At 41.2% G+C, this 16,056-nt stretch overlaps 1 protein-coding gene across 1 annotated transcript; it reads left to right on the top strand.

Annotated features, from left to right (window-relative positions):
• Positions 1 to 9,731: 9,731 nt before the first annotated feature.
• On the top strand, positions 9,732 to 15,258 carry cnga2b (cyclic nucleotide gated channel subunit alpha 2b). Its single transcript, XM_023968759.2, has 6 exons — positions 9,732 to 10,120; positions 10,374 to 10,493; positions 10,721 to 10,897; positions 11,222 to 11,329; positions 11,489 to 11,595; positions 11,774 to 15,258. The coding sequence occupies exons 1-6, from the start codon at positions 10,014 to 10,016 to the stop codon at positions 13,258 to 13,260; spliced, it is 2,106 nt and encodes a 701-aa protein (XP_023824527.1). The 5' UTR covers positions 9,732 to 10,013; the 3' UTR covers positions 13,261 to 15,258.
• Positions 15,259 to 16,056: the final 798 nt, after the last annotated feature.

The following is a 16,056-nucleotide window of genomic DNA, read 5'->3' on the forward strand; positions in this document are numbered from 1 at the left end:
CGGGGCACCCATAAGTTCCGAGCAAAGGCCAGGGAGAAAAATGTGCAGTTGTATAGCTAATCTTATTCTAATTTACAAATTTTGCCATGAGGCTGAGAGAAAATGTTGCTATTTTAGAGCTCAGGATTCTTGAAAGACGGGGCCATCTCACTTAGAAAATATATATATATATATTAACAAAAAAGTGAAATATATATTTTGATAGACTAAGTATCAGCTATCACAGCATGTAAAGGAACAACCTATTYATTTTTATTTTATTCATAAAATGCTCACTAACTGGATTTATGTCAACTCCGTCAGACACTATAAAAATACATTTAATTTTTAGAATTATTGTCCAATAGGTGTTTGAAGGCCTTGATTGTTTAATTCCAACATTATATTATTCAAATATGTCATACAAATCTCCAAACTTATATATACAGTGCCTTCGGAAAGTGTTCAGACCCCTTGACGTTTTCCAAATTTTGTTAGGTTACAGCTTTATTCTAAAGTTGATTAAATTGKTTTTTTTGCTCATCAATCTACACACAATACCCMATTATGGAAAAGCAAAAGCAGGTTTTCWGAAATTTTTGCTAATTTCTACCCCAAAATTATTAAAATATCYCATTTACATAACTATTCAGACCCTTTACTCAGTACTTTGTTGAAGCACCTTTGGCAGCAATTACAGCCTCGAGTCTTCTTGGGTATGACGCTACAAGCTTGGCACACCTGTATTTGGGGAGTTTCTCCCATTGTTCTCTGCAGATCCTCTCAAGCTCTGTCAGGTTGGATGGGGAGCGTTGCTGCGCAGCTATTTTCAAGTCTCTAAAAGAGATGTTCGATCGGGTTAAAGTCCGGGCAAATGTATTAATTAAAAACAGAAATTTTACATAAGTATTCAGATCCTTTACTATGAGACTCAAAATTGAGCTCAGGTGCATCCTGTTTCCATTTATCATCCTTGAGATGTTTCTACAACTTGGAGTCCACCTGTGGTAAATTCAATTGATTGGACATGACTTGGAAAGGCACACACCTGTCTATATAAGGTCCCACAGTTGACAGTGCATGTGAGAAAAACCAAGCCTTGAGGTCGAAAGGATTGTCCGTAGAATTTCTGCAGCATTGAAGGTCCCCAAGAACACAATGGCCTCCATAATTCTTAAATGGAAGATGTTTGGAACCACCAAGACTCTTCCTAGAGCTGGCCGCCCAGCCAAACTGAGCAATCGGGGGAGAAGGGCCTTGGTTAGGGAGGTGACCAATGGTCACTATGACATAGCTGCAGCACTCCACTTAACAGGCCTTTATGGTAGAGAGGCCAGACGGAAGCCACTCCTCAGTAAAAGGCACATGATAGCCCACTTGGAGTTTGCCAAAAGGCACCTAAAGGACGCTCAGACCATGAGAATCAAGATTCTCTGGTCTGATGAAACCAAGATTGAACTCTTTGGCCTGAATGCCAAGCGTCACATCTGGAGGAAACCTGGCACCATCCCTACGGTGAAGCATGGTGGTGGCAGCATCATGCTGTGGGGATGTTTTTCAGTGGCAGGGACTAGGAGACTAGTCAGGATTGAGGGAAAGATGAACAGAGCAAAGTACAGAGAGATCCTTAATGAAAACCTGCTCCAGAGTGCTCAGGACCTCAGACTGAGGCGAAGGTTCACCTTCCAACAGRACAACGACCATAAGCGCACAGCCAAGACAACGCAGGAGTGGCTTTGGGACAAGTCTCTGAATGTCCTTGAGTGGCAGCGACGCTCTCCATCCAACCTGACCGAGCTTGAGAGGATTCGCAGAGAAGAATGGGAGAAACTCCCCAAATACAGGTGTGCCAAGCTTGTAGCGTTATACACAAGAAGACTCAAGGCTGTAATTGCGGCGAAAGGTGCTTCAACAAAGTACAGAGTAAAGGGTCTGAATAGTTATGTAAATGTGATATTGCTATAATATTTTGGGTAGAAATTAGCAAATATTTCTAAAAACCTGTTTTGTTTTGTCATTATGGGGTATTGTATGTAGATTGATGAGGGGGAAAAAACTATTTAATACATTTTAGAGTAAGGCTGTAACCTAACAAAATGTGGAAAAAGTCCAGGGGTCTGAATACTTCCCGAATGAACTTACAGTATGACTCTAAAATCTAATTACATGTAACATATTGGAACCAAATTTCATATTCTATTTTAATCTATCAGGCAGATGGAGTTGACAGTTTATGGTTGTGACCATGGTGATTCCAATATTGTTTGTTTAATTCTATCAGAGAACTAGTAGAGAACTAGTAGAGAACTTTATAGACCATGAGTTGTCTTGCTGCACCACATTACATTCATGTAGGACATGAATAAGGGGTCCTTATGGTATAGCTTTTGAATTTTTGACAAATCTGACGGAGTTAACCAAATCGTCAGACACATCTTTTAGGAATCAAAGTTTTGAAATAAATATTATTTAAAGTCACTGATGGCTATTTCAAGAAACGACATGCAATAATCTTTCCATTAATATCATTTATGGCCAGTTTTTAGAATTTTAAAAACTTTTTTGGAGAGTTTGAAATTGGGATCCTTTGCTCCGAACAAGGGCATAGAGCCAACTTGGAAATGAATAATATTGAAAGTATTTAGAAAATGTCATAAACAAATCTTTTCCCTTATAAAATTCCCCTAAATGTAAATTTTTTGCTAAAATAATGCAACATTTTTTTTTCAACTATAAAAGTAAAGTTTGCCTGAACTAATTTCCTGCTATTCTACACATTTTCCTATGATGCTGATTTATTATATTTTTTTGCAGTTTTAAAGCTAATTTCCTGTAATCCCCCCCAAATAGTGGTTTATGACATATACATATGCTATCTGGAGGTCGCCGGGGGACCCCAAAGCTTGTGGGCTCCCCGCCTTGCGGGGGCTGTGGGGAGGTGTGCTACGCCAGTGTGATAGGTTTGTAAATCTTTGTTTAGTGAAATTCTACCAGATCAGACAGATAGTTATGCCACTGCAATCTGTAATTAGTGAAACAGTAAAGGATTATGTGCTCAATATGGTTTAGGCAACCACATTTATCTTTCTCAGAAAAAAAGTAGGTTGTGGCTAGGATGTTTACTCAGAAGCCTACAACATAGAGACCATATTTCACACAGTACAGTGGGGTTAGAAGGATCATACAGTGTCACCATACCGTATCATTGCTCTCAAACAATGTTTATCCTCATATACCGTCAACATACACCCTTTATAGTAGACTATACATATTTTCCCAACCCCTGACGGGTGAGAGGAGCAGGAGGTAGTATTGGCTGACAACCCTGGTTGCTGTGGATGCTAAAATAGTCACCACGGTGACCACAGCCTGTTTCGGAGGCCCCAGATGAGGGAATGTGGCTGGCAGTCCCAGTCGTCTTCTGTCCCTCTGCTCTATCTGTCACACACTCCCTAAACACTGAAGAGAGAGTTACAGATGTAGGATCTTAATTTGATCAACCTTTTGCAGGACAATGCAGGAAATGTGAAAATTGTAGTGTATTTTAGGTTTTAAAAGGCTTCTGAAGTTTGTCATTTCCATTTCAGACTTTATTTTCCCTTATGAAAAATGTATCAACCCCTACAAAAATGTCCATTAAGTATAATCCGCATAGACTAATAATTAACATTTCCTGTTGCTGAAGGATTATTTTCCTGCTGTAGCAGACTGGCTCAAATTAAGATCCTACATCTGTACCAAACCATGTCTATAGCCCTTATCTTCCACATACAGTACACCCCTGAAACATGGCCAGGGCCGGATTAAGAAATCCTAGGCCCCGGGGCTTTGTTTTTTTTTATAAGAAAACTTTTTTATATTGGTTCTACAGACAGATTAGTCTTCTCTTTTCAGCGGTAGGCATTTGCTTTCCAAACTAAGTTTATCCTGCGATTCTATTTTTTAATGGCAAAAGGCAAACAGACAGCCGCAACCAACCATAGAAATATAATCCATAGATGGCAGTTCCCAAACAAGTCAGGACTGGCTAGTGTATCCATGAGTTAGACACTATAATTTCCAGGGTGAGAGGTTCTGAAGCCCTTCTATGGATTATACACTACCGGTCAAAAGTTTTAGAACACCTACTCATTCAAGGCTTTTTCTTWATTTTTTCTATTTTCTACATGGTAGAACTATGAAATAACACATATGGAATCATGTAGTAACCAAAGAAGTGTTAAACAAATATATTTTATGATGACTATTTTGGCACTGTCATTTCTCTTTGCTTATTTGAGCTGTTCCTGCCATAATATGGACTTATATGGATCTTCTGTATACCCCCCTACCTTGTCACAGGATAACTGATTGACTCAAACACTTTAAGAAGGAAAGAAATTCCACAAATTAACTTTTAAGACGGCACACCTGTTAATTGAAATGCATTCCAGGTGACTACCTCATGAAGTTGGTTGAGAGAATGCCAAGCGTGTGCAAAGCTGTCATCAAGGCAAAGGGTGGCTACTTGAAGAATCTCAAATATAAAATATATTTTGATTTGTTTAACACTTGTTTGGTTACTACATGATTCCATATGTGTTACTTCATAGTTTTGATGTCTTCACTATTATTCGACAATGTAGAAAATAGTCAAACTAAAGGAAAACCCTTGAATGAGTAGGTGTTCTAAAACGTTTGACCGGTAGTGTATGTCTACGGCGACAACGCAACAAGCTGTATATTTGGTGTCCAAGCTGCCCAAATTGTGGCCTTCCCGACAGTAGGCAACCTGTAACTGACAAAATAAAGGAAACACTTTAGTAAATGAGGGATACAACGTTTATGTTATGGTGTGGGGTATATTTTCCTGGCATGATTTAGGTCCACTTGTAGAATCTATGCCAAGGCGCATTGAAGCTGTTCTGGCAGCTCGTGGTGGCCCAACACCATTTTAAGACACTTTATGTTGGTATTTCCTTTATTTTGGTTATTACCTGTATGCGCTTGTGATAAAATATAATCCACAGGTATTTTTTTTATTACTATTGGTCCTCTGTGTCAAAATATGCTCTCTGGTGTATTTTGAACATTGAGAGTGGGCGCCTGTGGTTGGATAAAAAACAATAAAATAATAAAAACAGTAACGGAATATWTATTTTWTTTTATTTTTTTTGCCTCTTGCGCCCACTATGGGCTTGGGCCAGCCCCTGACTCACACAATTGACCAGTCACATTTATTTATTATGTAGTTAATTTTTKAATTTTTTATTAACCAAGACAGGGCCCCCCAGTTACCCACGTGGGCCCCCTACCTCCTCTCCTCCCCCATCTGAGGATTAGCAGAGCAGCAGCTGACCGCAGCCGGCTGTCTACTGTACACTCATTGAGAGCGGTCTCCTGAATCCTCCTGTGGTTGGCGGTTGCAGTATATATATATATATACACACACACACTGTGTAAACTGTATAATATATGCTGAGTGTACAAAACATTAAGAACTCTGTCCATGACGTAGACTGACCAGGTGAATCCAGGTGAAAGCTATGATCCCTTATATATGTAACTTGTTAAATCCACTTCAATCAGTGTAGATGAAGGGGAGGAGACAGGTTAAAGAAGGATTTTTAAGCCTTGAGAAAAAATTGAGACATTGATTCGTGTATGTGTGTCTTTCATAGGGTGAATGGGCAAGACAAAATATTTAAGTGCCTTTGAACGGGGTATGATAGTAAGTGCCAGGCGACCTGGTTTGAGTGTGTCAAGAACAGCAACGCTGCTTTGTTTTTCAACTCAACAGTTTCCCGTGTGTATCAAGAATGGTCCACCACCCAAAGGACATCCAGGCTACTTGACAACTGTAGGAAGCACTGGAGTCAACATGGGCCAGCATCCCCGTGGAACGCTTTCAAAACCTTGTAGAGTCCATGCTCAGTGTATACTGTTATTACTGATTTAATGTTTTGTACATTGAGTGTATACTGTTTATACTGATTTAATGTTTTGTACATTGAGTGTATACTGTTTATACTGCTTTAATGTTTTGTACATTGAGTGTATACTGTTTATACTGCTTTAATGTTTTGTACATTGAATGTACAAAACATTAAGGTCAAACTGATAGCGTTTTAACTACTTTGCAGATATAAATCAAACAGACAATCATAATATCAGTCAAAAATATCAAATTCCCAGTTTATGCTACAAAACTAACTTTAAAGGAGGTTTTAAAAATAGGTTATATTTGACTTAACATTCCAGGCATTGTTGGCAGAATAGATGGATGCAGTTCAATGCATGATTCATATAATTCACCAATGTATTTCTTGGTAGTGTTGATGACTCGTTACTAGAGAAGGGAGACCAAGTCAAGACGCTGGACAGGGTGGATTGGTATATAGTAAAGGCAGTTTATTCAGAGGTAAAGATATCTTGCAAAGCGTGCACGGCCTCGTTCATTTAGCTCAGAAGGAACTAGCAGAAGAGAGCCCCGAAACATGGTGTGCAGTGCATTTTATACAGTGAATGACGTAGGTAGATTCTGGTAGTTCGTGCTCCTGACTGGTCGTTGTAAGTGGAGGCCCGTCCCCTCCAGGCTGGTGTCAATGTCCCATTGGTTCTTGGCACTGTTCTTTGTTCTTGGAAACCCAGCCTGAAACAAGGGTGTGTGTGTGTGTGTGTGTGCATGTGCGTGCCCGTGCAGTGGCACGCCCGCCTGCGTGCCCCTGCAGCCACAAGACGCCGCCGCCGAAACCAGCAGCTGGCGCCCGAGGTCAGAGCGCCCCCCGCCTTGTCAGTGCTCATGAAAGGTCTGAGTCAGCCATCCGCCCCTGCGTGTGGGTGTGAGGCCAGCATCTGCCAAAGGCAGAACGTGCTCAACTGTGAGGTGCAGCAAAGTGTCACAACAAAGTCTGCTCCATTCGGTATGCACTGTTTCAGTTTAAATGACTAAATATTTCTGACAAAAACGGACGACTGCAACTGAGGCTAAGAATGTCAATACAATCAAACTAGCAAGGGAAATGATCACAAGTCAGTTATAACGTGGCTAATAGGCTAGCGCATCTATTTATGTAGATAGCTAAAAACACAGAGCCTAACGTTAGCTAGATAGCGAGTTGCTAGGAGGATGTCATGTCATTGGAGGAGTTAGTGACTGACTGACTTTTCCCTCATATTGTTTTTCGGTGGCTACACAGCCAGAGATGCAGGTGTCATTTGGTTAGCTAGCAAGAAATGTGAATCGCTTTGCTAGCTAGCTAGCTATGCTGAACTTGAACGACTGCTATCCAGTTAGCATATCTCTTGCGTTCGCAAATTCACTCTGGCTATCTACTATGATTTCAGAGCACCCTCGTCTGAATGTGCCAGAGCGCAGAATAACTGATGAAATTACGAACACGCAACACCCGCTGAATATGACAGGTGTCAGTAAACGTCAGCAAAAAAAGTATGTTAGTCACGAACGCGCTAGATAGCATGTAAACAGCCTAACCAGCTCTGCTAGGGCGAGTAAAATGGTCAGAGTGAGGTGTGTTCTTATCTGTGTCTGGAGGTAGCTAGCTAGCAAGCGATCCAACTTTAGCCAGTTAGCTTGGGTGCTTGGTTGGGACAAGCATGCATTGGCAGGCAAGCTGCAGAAGGATGAGCAGGCTACTTACGGCCAAGTAGCTGAAAAAGTTTGAGAGGGTTTATCTAATGTTCCTTCGTTAGATTTTAGCTCAGCTTACTCTGGCTAGCTTTAGATGGTGATCTTGTTGATGTATAGGGAAATACAGCCTACCTTTTCATGGTTGTGTGATCAATAGGACTGTAAAGTTCCCAAATGTAAGAAGACTCCCGAGGTATTTACATATTTGCAGAAATCCATTCAGGTGTATTTTTTGGCTTTTGCCAAATGCATTCTAATGATCTAAAGACGCGCTGGTGCTACTGCTTGTAAACACACACAGTCCAATTCAAATGAATGATGGCAGGCTGTCACGCCCTGGCCTTAGTATTCTTTGTTTTCTTTATTATTTTAGTTAGGTCAGGGTGTGACATGGGGAATGTTTGTGTTTTATCGGTTTTGGGTGGTTATATGGTAAAGGGGGTGTTGGGTGTAGTGTATGGGTTTGTGTTGAGTGTATGTGTCTAGCTGTGTCTATGTTGGGTGTAAGTTGTCTAGGAGAGTCTATGGTTGCCTGAATGGGTTCCCAATTAGAGACAGCTGATTTCTGTTGTCTCTGATTGGGAGCCCTATTTAAGGTAGCCATAGGCTTTCGTTTGATGTGGGTAATTGTCTATGTCAGAACGTTTGTAGCCTGTGTATGTGCACGACGTTTATTAGCTTCACGATCGTTTGTTTGTTTTGTTAGTTTTGTAATAGTGTTTTGTTTTTGGTTCTCCTTCTTCATAATAAAAAGGAAGATGGCTTATTTTCCTAATGCTGCGTTTTGGTCCGTCAATCCTCCACACGATCGTGACACAGGCTCGTGTGGCAAATGGCTTGTTTGCATAAAGGCCTATTATAACTCTGATTGGCTAAGGTCTGCGTAGACTCTGGTCCTGGATGAGACATATTTTTTTTGTTCGATTTTATTTACTGCAGTGTCTGTTAATTGTCGAAACGCACTGCCACTTTCCCACTGTATATTGCTATAGAATTTTCACAAATGCCTTAGTATATGTAATTCTCAACCATTTTAAGAATTTTTGAAAACTTGAAAATGACCATATCAAAGTGCTCGCTTGTCAGAAATTGTCAAAAAAAATTGTCATATTCTTCCTGTGGGTGTATATGATCAGATTTGAATAAGATTTCATGTTGCTAAAATGCTGTCAATTCCACTTTAAGGAAACTTTCTAGTATTGAGTTGCACCCCCCTTCCTTTTCCCTCAGAACAGCCTCAATTTGTCGGGGCATGGACTCTACAAGGTGTCGAAAGCGTTCCACAGGCAGGCTGGCCCGTGTTGACTCCAAATGCTTCCCACAGTTGTGTCAAGTTGTTTGGATGTCCTTTGGGTGGTAGACCATTCTTGATAAATACGGGAAACTGTTGAGCGTGAAAAATCCTGCAGTGTTGCAGTTCTTGACACAAACCTGTGTGCCTCGCACCTACAACCATACCCCGTTCAAAGGCATTTAAATATTTTGTCTTGGCCCTTCCCCCTCTGAATGGCACAATCCATGTCTCAATTGTCTCAAGGCTTAAAAATCCTTCTTTAACTGTAACGTCCTGACCATAGAAAGCCTGTATTTTCTATTATATTAATTCTCACAAAGTCTGCTGCCTCAGTTTGTATGATGGCAATTTGCATATACTCCAGAATGTTATGAAGAGTGATCATATGAATTGCAATTAATTGCAAAGTCCCTCTTTGCCATGCAAATGAACTGAATCCCCAAAAAACATTTCCACTGCATTTCAGCCCTGCCACAAAAGGACCAGTTGACGTCATCTCAGTGATTCTCTCATTAACATAGGTGTGAGTGTTGACGAGTTTAAGGCTGGAGATCACTCTGCCATGCTGATTGAGTTCGAATAACAGACTGGAAGCTTCAAAAGGAGGGTGGTGCTTGGAATCATTGTTCTTCCTCTGTCATCCATGGTTACCTGCAAGGAAACACGTGCCGTCATCATTGCTTTGCACAAAAAGGGCTTCACAGGCAAGGATATTGCTGCCAGTAAGATTGCACCTAAATCAACCATTTATCGGATAATCAAGAACTTCAAGGAGAGTGGTTCAATTGTTGTGAAGAAGGCTTCAGGGCGCCCAAGATAGTCCAGCAAGCGCCAGAACCGTCTCGTTTGGGCGTGTTTCAGTCCCATGTTGTAGTTGTGTTTTGGACTGCTCATTAAACTATTTTGCCACTGGGAATTCCTCGCTCTCCTGCTCCTGATTCCTGCACCTCCCTCCGTTAGGAGGCACGTAACAAGATGTTAGTTACATACTGTATGAAAAGCTCATAATTATGGTCAAGTAGTGGTCAGTTTTTGGGCGTATCAAATCAGATGGAATGGAAAGACTCTTAATGTTTCTCTGTATGAATTGAAAGCTCATTTCAGCTGAAGATGACAGGCCAGGTGGCCGACAGAGACTTGTCCCCCCATCGTCTCTCAGTGAAGACCACTGTGGAGGAGGAGCCAGAGAGGGAGAGAGCTGAGAGTACTCTCAGCAGGTGGGTTACACAGAGGCCTGCATAGGGTTCTAGTTCTAGAATTATATTTCTTTGCTGCATGCATCCTTTATGCTTATATACAACTCTTCCTGTTTTACACAATGTACCACCATGTACAGTATTTGACCCTGCCTCCCTTTTTCAACTGCTAATCAGAGACTCAAATGGTCATTGTTTGTGCATCCAAATGTATACCTACCCCTGCTCAAGAGTGCATCTTTTCTGCGTCTGCCTCTGTCTTCTCTTCTCCTAGAGTGCCATCAGAATGTGATCATGATAATGATGACACATCCTCAGAGCTGGCACGGGTGGCTGCTCTCGATGGTCGAAACAACTCAAGGAACTCTTTTCAAGGACGGGGAGCTCTGTCTAGGTAAATTCTGGTACCTCAGCAATGGTAGTTTCCAAAGCTCACAACTGATAGATAGTGTGATGTTGAAATTGCCTCACCCATATGCTAATCTGTCCCAATTTACTCTGCTTAATACAGTTATTTTATACAAACTCTGCTACTCTTTACCGGTATCTCTGAATAGCTCTGTCTCTCTCCCTTCCCTCTCTCGTTCTCTCTCTCTCTCTTTCTCTCTCTCTCTCTCTCAGATTAGTGAATTTGGTGGTGATTCTGAGGGAGTGGGCACACAGGAGCCTTGTAGAGGAGGAGGAGCGGCCAGACTCTTTCTTGGAACGCTTCCGTGGCCCTGAGCTCAGGACTGCCCCTAGTCGCATCAGCAATACGCAGCCTGATGCCAATGGCAACAATACCAAAGGGAGATTTAGGTATGTCTGTCTCTGTGATGATTCTCTAAATACGCTATAAACTGTTCTGAATTACAATGTAACATGTATCTACTTCAGTTTAATAAAAATCCAACGTGTGGATATTTTTTTTTTTTACTACCTTTACTACCTTAAATGGACCCCATTTGATACAGTCTACAGCCTCATCATAATAATGTAGTCATTATTAAAGCTGATATATGTTCAGTGGTTAGTCTTTCAGACACATGGCCCTTGAAGATCAGATCCACCCATGTCTACCTGCAGAAACAAAAAAGTCTGTGTAACCTTATTTGACATGAACCATTCTCTTTTATTTCTCAGGAAAAAATGGGGTGTGTTCGTTGTGTCCCCATCAGACGACATGTACTACCGTTGGCTGTTTGTTATTGCTATAGCTGTGCTCTACAACTGGATCCTCATTGTGGCTAGGTAGTTGAGAACACAGGCATTTTCTGTCTACAGTCCACACATAGCACAACACCAGAGGGGATGTTAATTCATCAGTAAAATGAAACAATATAATGTTGGACTGATAGATGGAAGTTTGATGCTGGAGTTAAGTATTCTCTTTTTCTCTTCTTTGTGTAGGGCATGCTTTGACAAACTGCAGACAAGCAATTACATCTGCTGGTTGGTGCTGGACTACCTTTCAGACGCTTTGTACATCTTGGACACATGTGTCCGACTCCGCACAGGTACATCACCATCATATACACCCTTAAACCAGGTCCTAGCTTGAGACTAAACACACTTTTGTTACATTATGTATAGCTGTATTTATTATTTACTGATCCAAACAAAGAGATGTGAGAGATGATTGATAACCTGGGTAGATATTTTCGTGCTAATGGCAACACCTTCTTTATACCACAGGGTTTCTGGAGCAGGGTCTGCTGGTGAAGGACCTCTCCAAGCTGAGAGACAGCTACGTCCGCACATTTCAGTTCAAGCTGGATGTCGTGTCCATCCTACCCACTGATCTGGCCTACATATCCACAGGAATCCACACCCCAGAGCTCAGATTCAATCGCCTGCTGCGCTTCCCACGCATGTTTGAGTTCTTTGACCGCACTGAGACACGCACAAACTACCCCAACATCTTCCGCATCTGCAACTTGGTGCTCTACATCCTGGTCATCATCCACTGGAACGCCTGCATCTACTTTGCTATTTCCAAATCTCTAGGGTTTGGCTCTGATACCTGGGTGTACCCCAACATCTCCAACCCTGAGTATGGCTCCCTAACCCGGGGCTATGTCTACTGCCTGTACTGGTCCACCCTCACCCTCACCACCATAGGAGAGACACCGCCACCCGTACGAGATGAGGAGTTCCTCTTTGTGGTCTTTGACTTCCTAGTTGGGGTGCTGATCTTTGCCACGATTGTGGGTAATGTTGGCTCCATGATTTCCAACATGAATGCCACACGTGCAGAGTTTCAGGCCCGTATTGATGCCATCAAACACTACATGCACTTCCGCCGGGTCAGCAAGGAGCTGGAAGCACGCGTCATTAAGTGGTTTGACTACCTCTGGACTAATAAGAAAGCAGTGGATGAGCAGGAGGTATTGAAGAACTTGCCTAACAAATTGCGGGCTGAGATCGCCATCAATGTGCACCTGGAGACCCTGAAGAAAGTGCGTATCTTTCAGGACTGTGAGGCTGGACTGTTGGTGGAGCTGGTGCTGAAACTCCGGCCACAGGTCTATAGCCCAGGGGACTACATCTGCCGCAAAGGGGACATAGGGAAGGAGATGTACATCATCAAAGAGGGGAAGCTGGCAGTGGTGGCAAATGACGGGGTCACACAGTACGCCCTCCTCACCGCCGGCAGCTGCTTTGGGGAGATAAGTATCCTCAACATCCAGGGCAGCAAAATGGGAAACCGCAGGACGGCCAATATCCGCAGCATCGGCTATTCTGACCTCTTCTGCCTCTCTAAGGACGACCTGATGGAAGCAGTGACCGAGTACCCTGATGCTAAGAAGGTGCTGGAGGAGAGGGGGAAGGAGATCCTTATGAAGGAGGGCCTCCTGGATGAGAATGCAGAGGCTGGCAGACTGGGTGGAGAGGACACTGAGGAGAAGGTGGAGAGGCTGGAGTCCTCTCTGGACACCCTGCAGACGCGCTTCGCCCGCCTGCTCAGCGAGTACACGGCCACACAGCAGCGGCTGAAGCGGCGCATCACCAACCTGGAGCGCCAGCTGTGCCACACGGGCTGCGGGATCCTCTCAGACGCAGACCTTTCTGACGAAGACTCAGCATCTGAGGCTGAGGCAGACACTCTGGCCGCTGCTAATACCGTTGAGCAGGGTGACCATGGAAATGATGAGCCGACTGAATCCACTGTTCAAACTTGAAAGCTGCCTGAGACCATGGCTCTAGGCCTAGCACTTTCTAAGCACTTTCAAACTCACAAGGGTATACACAAATGTACAATAAATGTCCTTCCTAATAAGAAAATCATTTTCATATTAACTTTATGACTGTTGCATTAAGAGTACAGTGCCTTCAGAAAGTATTCACACCCCTTGACTTGTTCCATATTTTGTTTTGTTACAGCCTGAATATTACATTTAGATTTTGTGTCACTGGCCTACACACAATACCCCATAATGACCAACTGGAATAGTTTTTTTGCAATTTTTACAAATCAATTAAAAATGAAAAGCTGAAATGTCTTGAGTCAGTAAGTATTCAACCCCTTTGTTATGGCAAGCCTAAATAGGGTCAGGAGTAAAAATGTGCATGGACTCACTATGAATGTTCCTGAGTCGTCTAGTTATAGTTCTGATTTAAATTGGCTTGAAAATCTATGGCAAGACGGATGTCTTGCAATAATAAACAACCAACTTCACAAAGCTTGAAGAATTTTTWAAGAATAATGTGCAAATATTGTAAAATTCAGGTGTGCAAACCTCTTCGAGACTTACCCAGAAAGACTCACAGCTGTAATTGCAGCCAAAGGTGTGAATACTTACGTAAATGAGATATTTATGTATTTCATTTTCAATAAATTTGCAAAATATTCTAAAAACATGTTTTCACTTTGTCATTATGTGGTATTGTGTGGTATTATGTGTGGTATTATGTGTTATTGTGTAGATCATTGAGAGAAAAAAATCTATTTAATCAATTTTGAATTCAGGCTGTAACACAACAAAATGTGGAATAAGTCAAGGGGTATGAACACTTTCTGAAGGCTCTGTATGTAACAAACATAACTGTGAATATCAAGTATTTTCTTTGAGTTCAATGCCAAGATAAGATGTAGAGTTCTTTAAGCAGAATAATAATGAGAATAATATAGGGTAGAGCAATGAGTTGCAGGCGTATACACACAAGTCACATGCAGTCATTTTCCACATCCTTAACCCCGAAGGTAGGTTACATGAGAACAGATAAGCAGCACAGAGGGTAAGACTCAGATCCTGGAGAGTGCCCTCAACCAACCTCATATAACTCTTACCTAATGATGAAGTGGGCCAACAACAGAGCAATCAGCAGCCCCTAGAACAGTATCTGTTGGATTTCATGGTCTTGGAGATTTGTTGTATACCCTGAAAACATTTGGTATTTTGACACAATTTGATTACCATACTGTGGCCTGTAATGTGTTTAGTAATGAAAATATTGTCTTTACAGCTAATAGTTGTATGACCAACCAAGTCTTTGAACACAGTTAAGTAATTCATGGCATATGTGTTCTAATGTGAATTAAAATGTTTGCAGCCCAACAGGGCTTACTCTAAGGTTACTCATAACCCACTGGACACAATCTGGTTGAATCAACGTTGTTTCAACATAATTTGTCAACGTATTGTGCCGTTGAATCTATGTTTGAAACATCTGGATTTGCAAAAAGTCATCAAACAGTACTGTTTTCATATCAATTCAACCAGCATTGCAAACATCGAAATTATGGTAAAACTTAAACTTAAATACAATGACTTAACCTGACTAACAGGTTGTTACATCAATCTAATTTCAACATAATCATCAAAACTATCTATACGTTGAAATTGTGTTGAATATTCCTTGCAGAATGGTTAAAAATCTCACGTAGAATCTACATGGAAATTGCAACTAAATTAATTTAATGTGGTGTTGTAAATACGTTTGAACATGCAACACCAGATCCAGGTCACATTTTCATCATATTTTAGATGTTGACATTTTTGCATATTCTTACTATTTAATCAATGTCTGTTTTTCATCCTATATTCAATTGGGTGGTTGAAATTATGTTGAATTTCATATTTGATTAAAAACATTTTTTTTACCTTGTTTCAAGTTGATAATAAAATGGTATGTTTGATTCAACGTCATTGTTTCAATGTCATGCCATCAACCTAAATAAAGAGATATCTATATTTAAATAAAATCTGAAGCCACAGTCCAACAATTCCTGCCTAAACAGTGACTCCTACTGGTGTATGAGGGGTAATGTAATACACTGAGAGTGAGTATTGGTCAGAAGTCAGTGATATAGGGAAACTGGTTGACAATTACATTGGTAGAAGTTTTTATGCTTTTTTTTTTTTGGATCGAAGGACGCAGAGTGGGCACACAGGAGCAGTCGTTTACGTTCATGAATTTGATGTGCAGATATGTAGAAGACTAACAAATGAASTGTCAGTATACTCAGTTGAACTGTTGGCGATAATAGTTGCCCTCCAGTGACTGGAGGACGTACAACCTGTTAGAATTATAGTATGCTCAGATTCTCTGTCTGTATTAAATATTTTATCATCTGGTAAATATAATAGCAGTGACCTACTATTGGAGGTATTAATGTTATTATGGAGAATTGATAGACTGGGTGTAGTAGTGAGATTCTGCTAGATCAAAATCACATGCGCTGAATACAACAGGTGTAGACCTTACAGTGAAATGCTTACTTACAAGCCCTTAACCAACAATGCAGTTTTAAGAAAAATACCTAAAAAAAGAAAATAAATAAAAGTAACAAATAAAGAACAGCAGTAAAATAACAATAGCGTGGCTATATACAGGAGGTAATTGAGGTAATATGTACATGTAGGTAGAGCTATTAAAGTGACTATGCATGGATAGTAAAAGAGAGTAGCAGCAGCGTAAAAGAGGGGGGGAATGCAAATAGTCTGGGTAGCCATTTGATTAGATGTTCAGGAGTC

Source organism: Salvelinus sp. IW2-2015, linkage group LG23 (assembly GCF_002910315.2).
Source record: "Salvelinus sp. IW2-2015 linkage group LG23, ASM291031v2, whole genome shotgun sequence".
NCBI classification, from domain to species: domain Eukaryota; kingdom Metazoa; phylum Chordata; class Actinopteri; order Salmoniformes; family Salmonidae; genus Salvelinus; species Salvelinus sp. IW2-2015.

Bases quoted from the DNA above. Each gene is read 5' to 3' on its own strand.
- cnga2b (XM_023968759.2), top strand. From the start codon at position 10,014: ATGACAGGCCAGGTGGCCGACAGAGACTTGTCCCCCCATCGTCTCTCA. The intron at 10,121-10,373 runs GTGGGTTACACA...CTCTTCTCCTAG, and splicing joins GCTGAGAGTACTCTCAGCAG to AGTGCCATCAGAATGTGATC. The intron at 10,494-10,720 runs GTAAATTCTGGT...TCTCTCTCTCAG, and splicing joins GGACGGGGAGCTCTGTCTAG to ATTAGTGAATTTGGTGGTGA.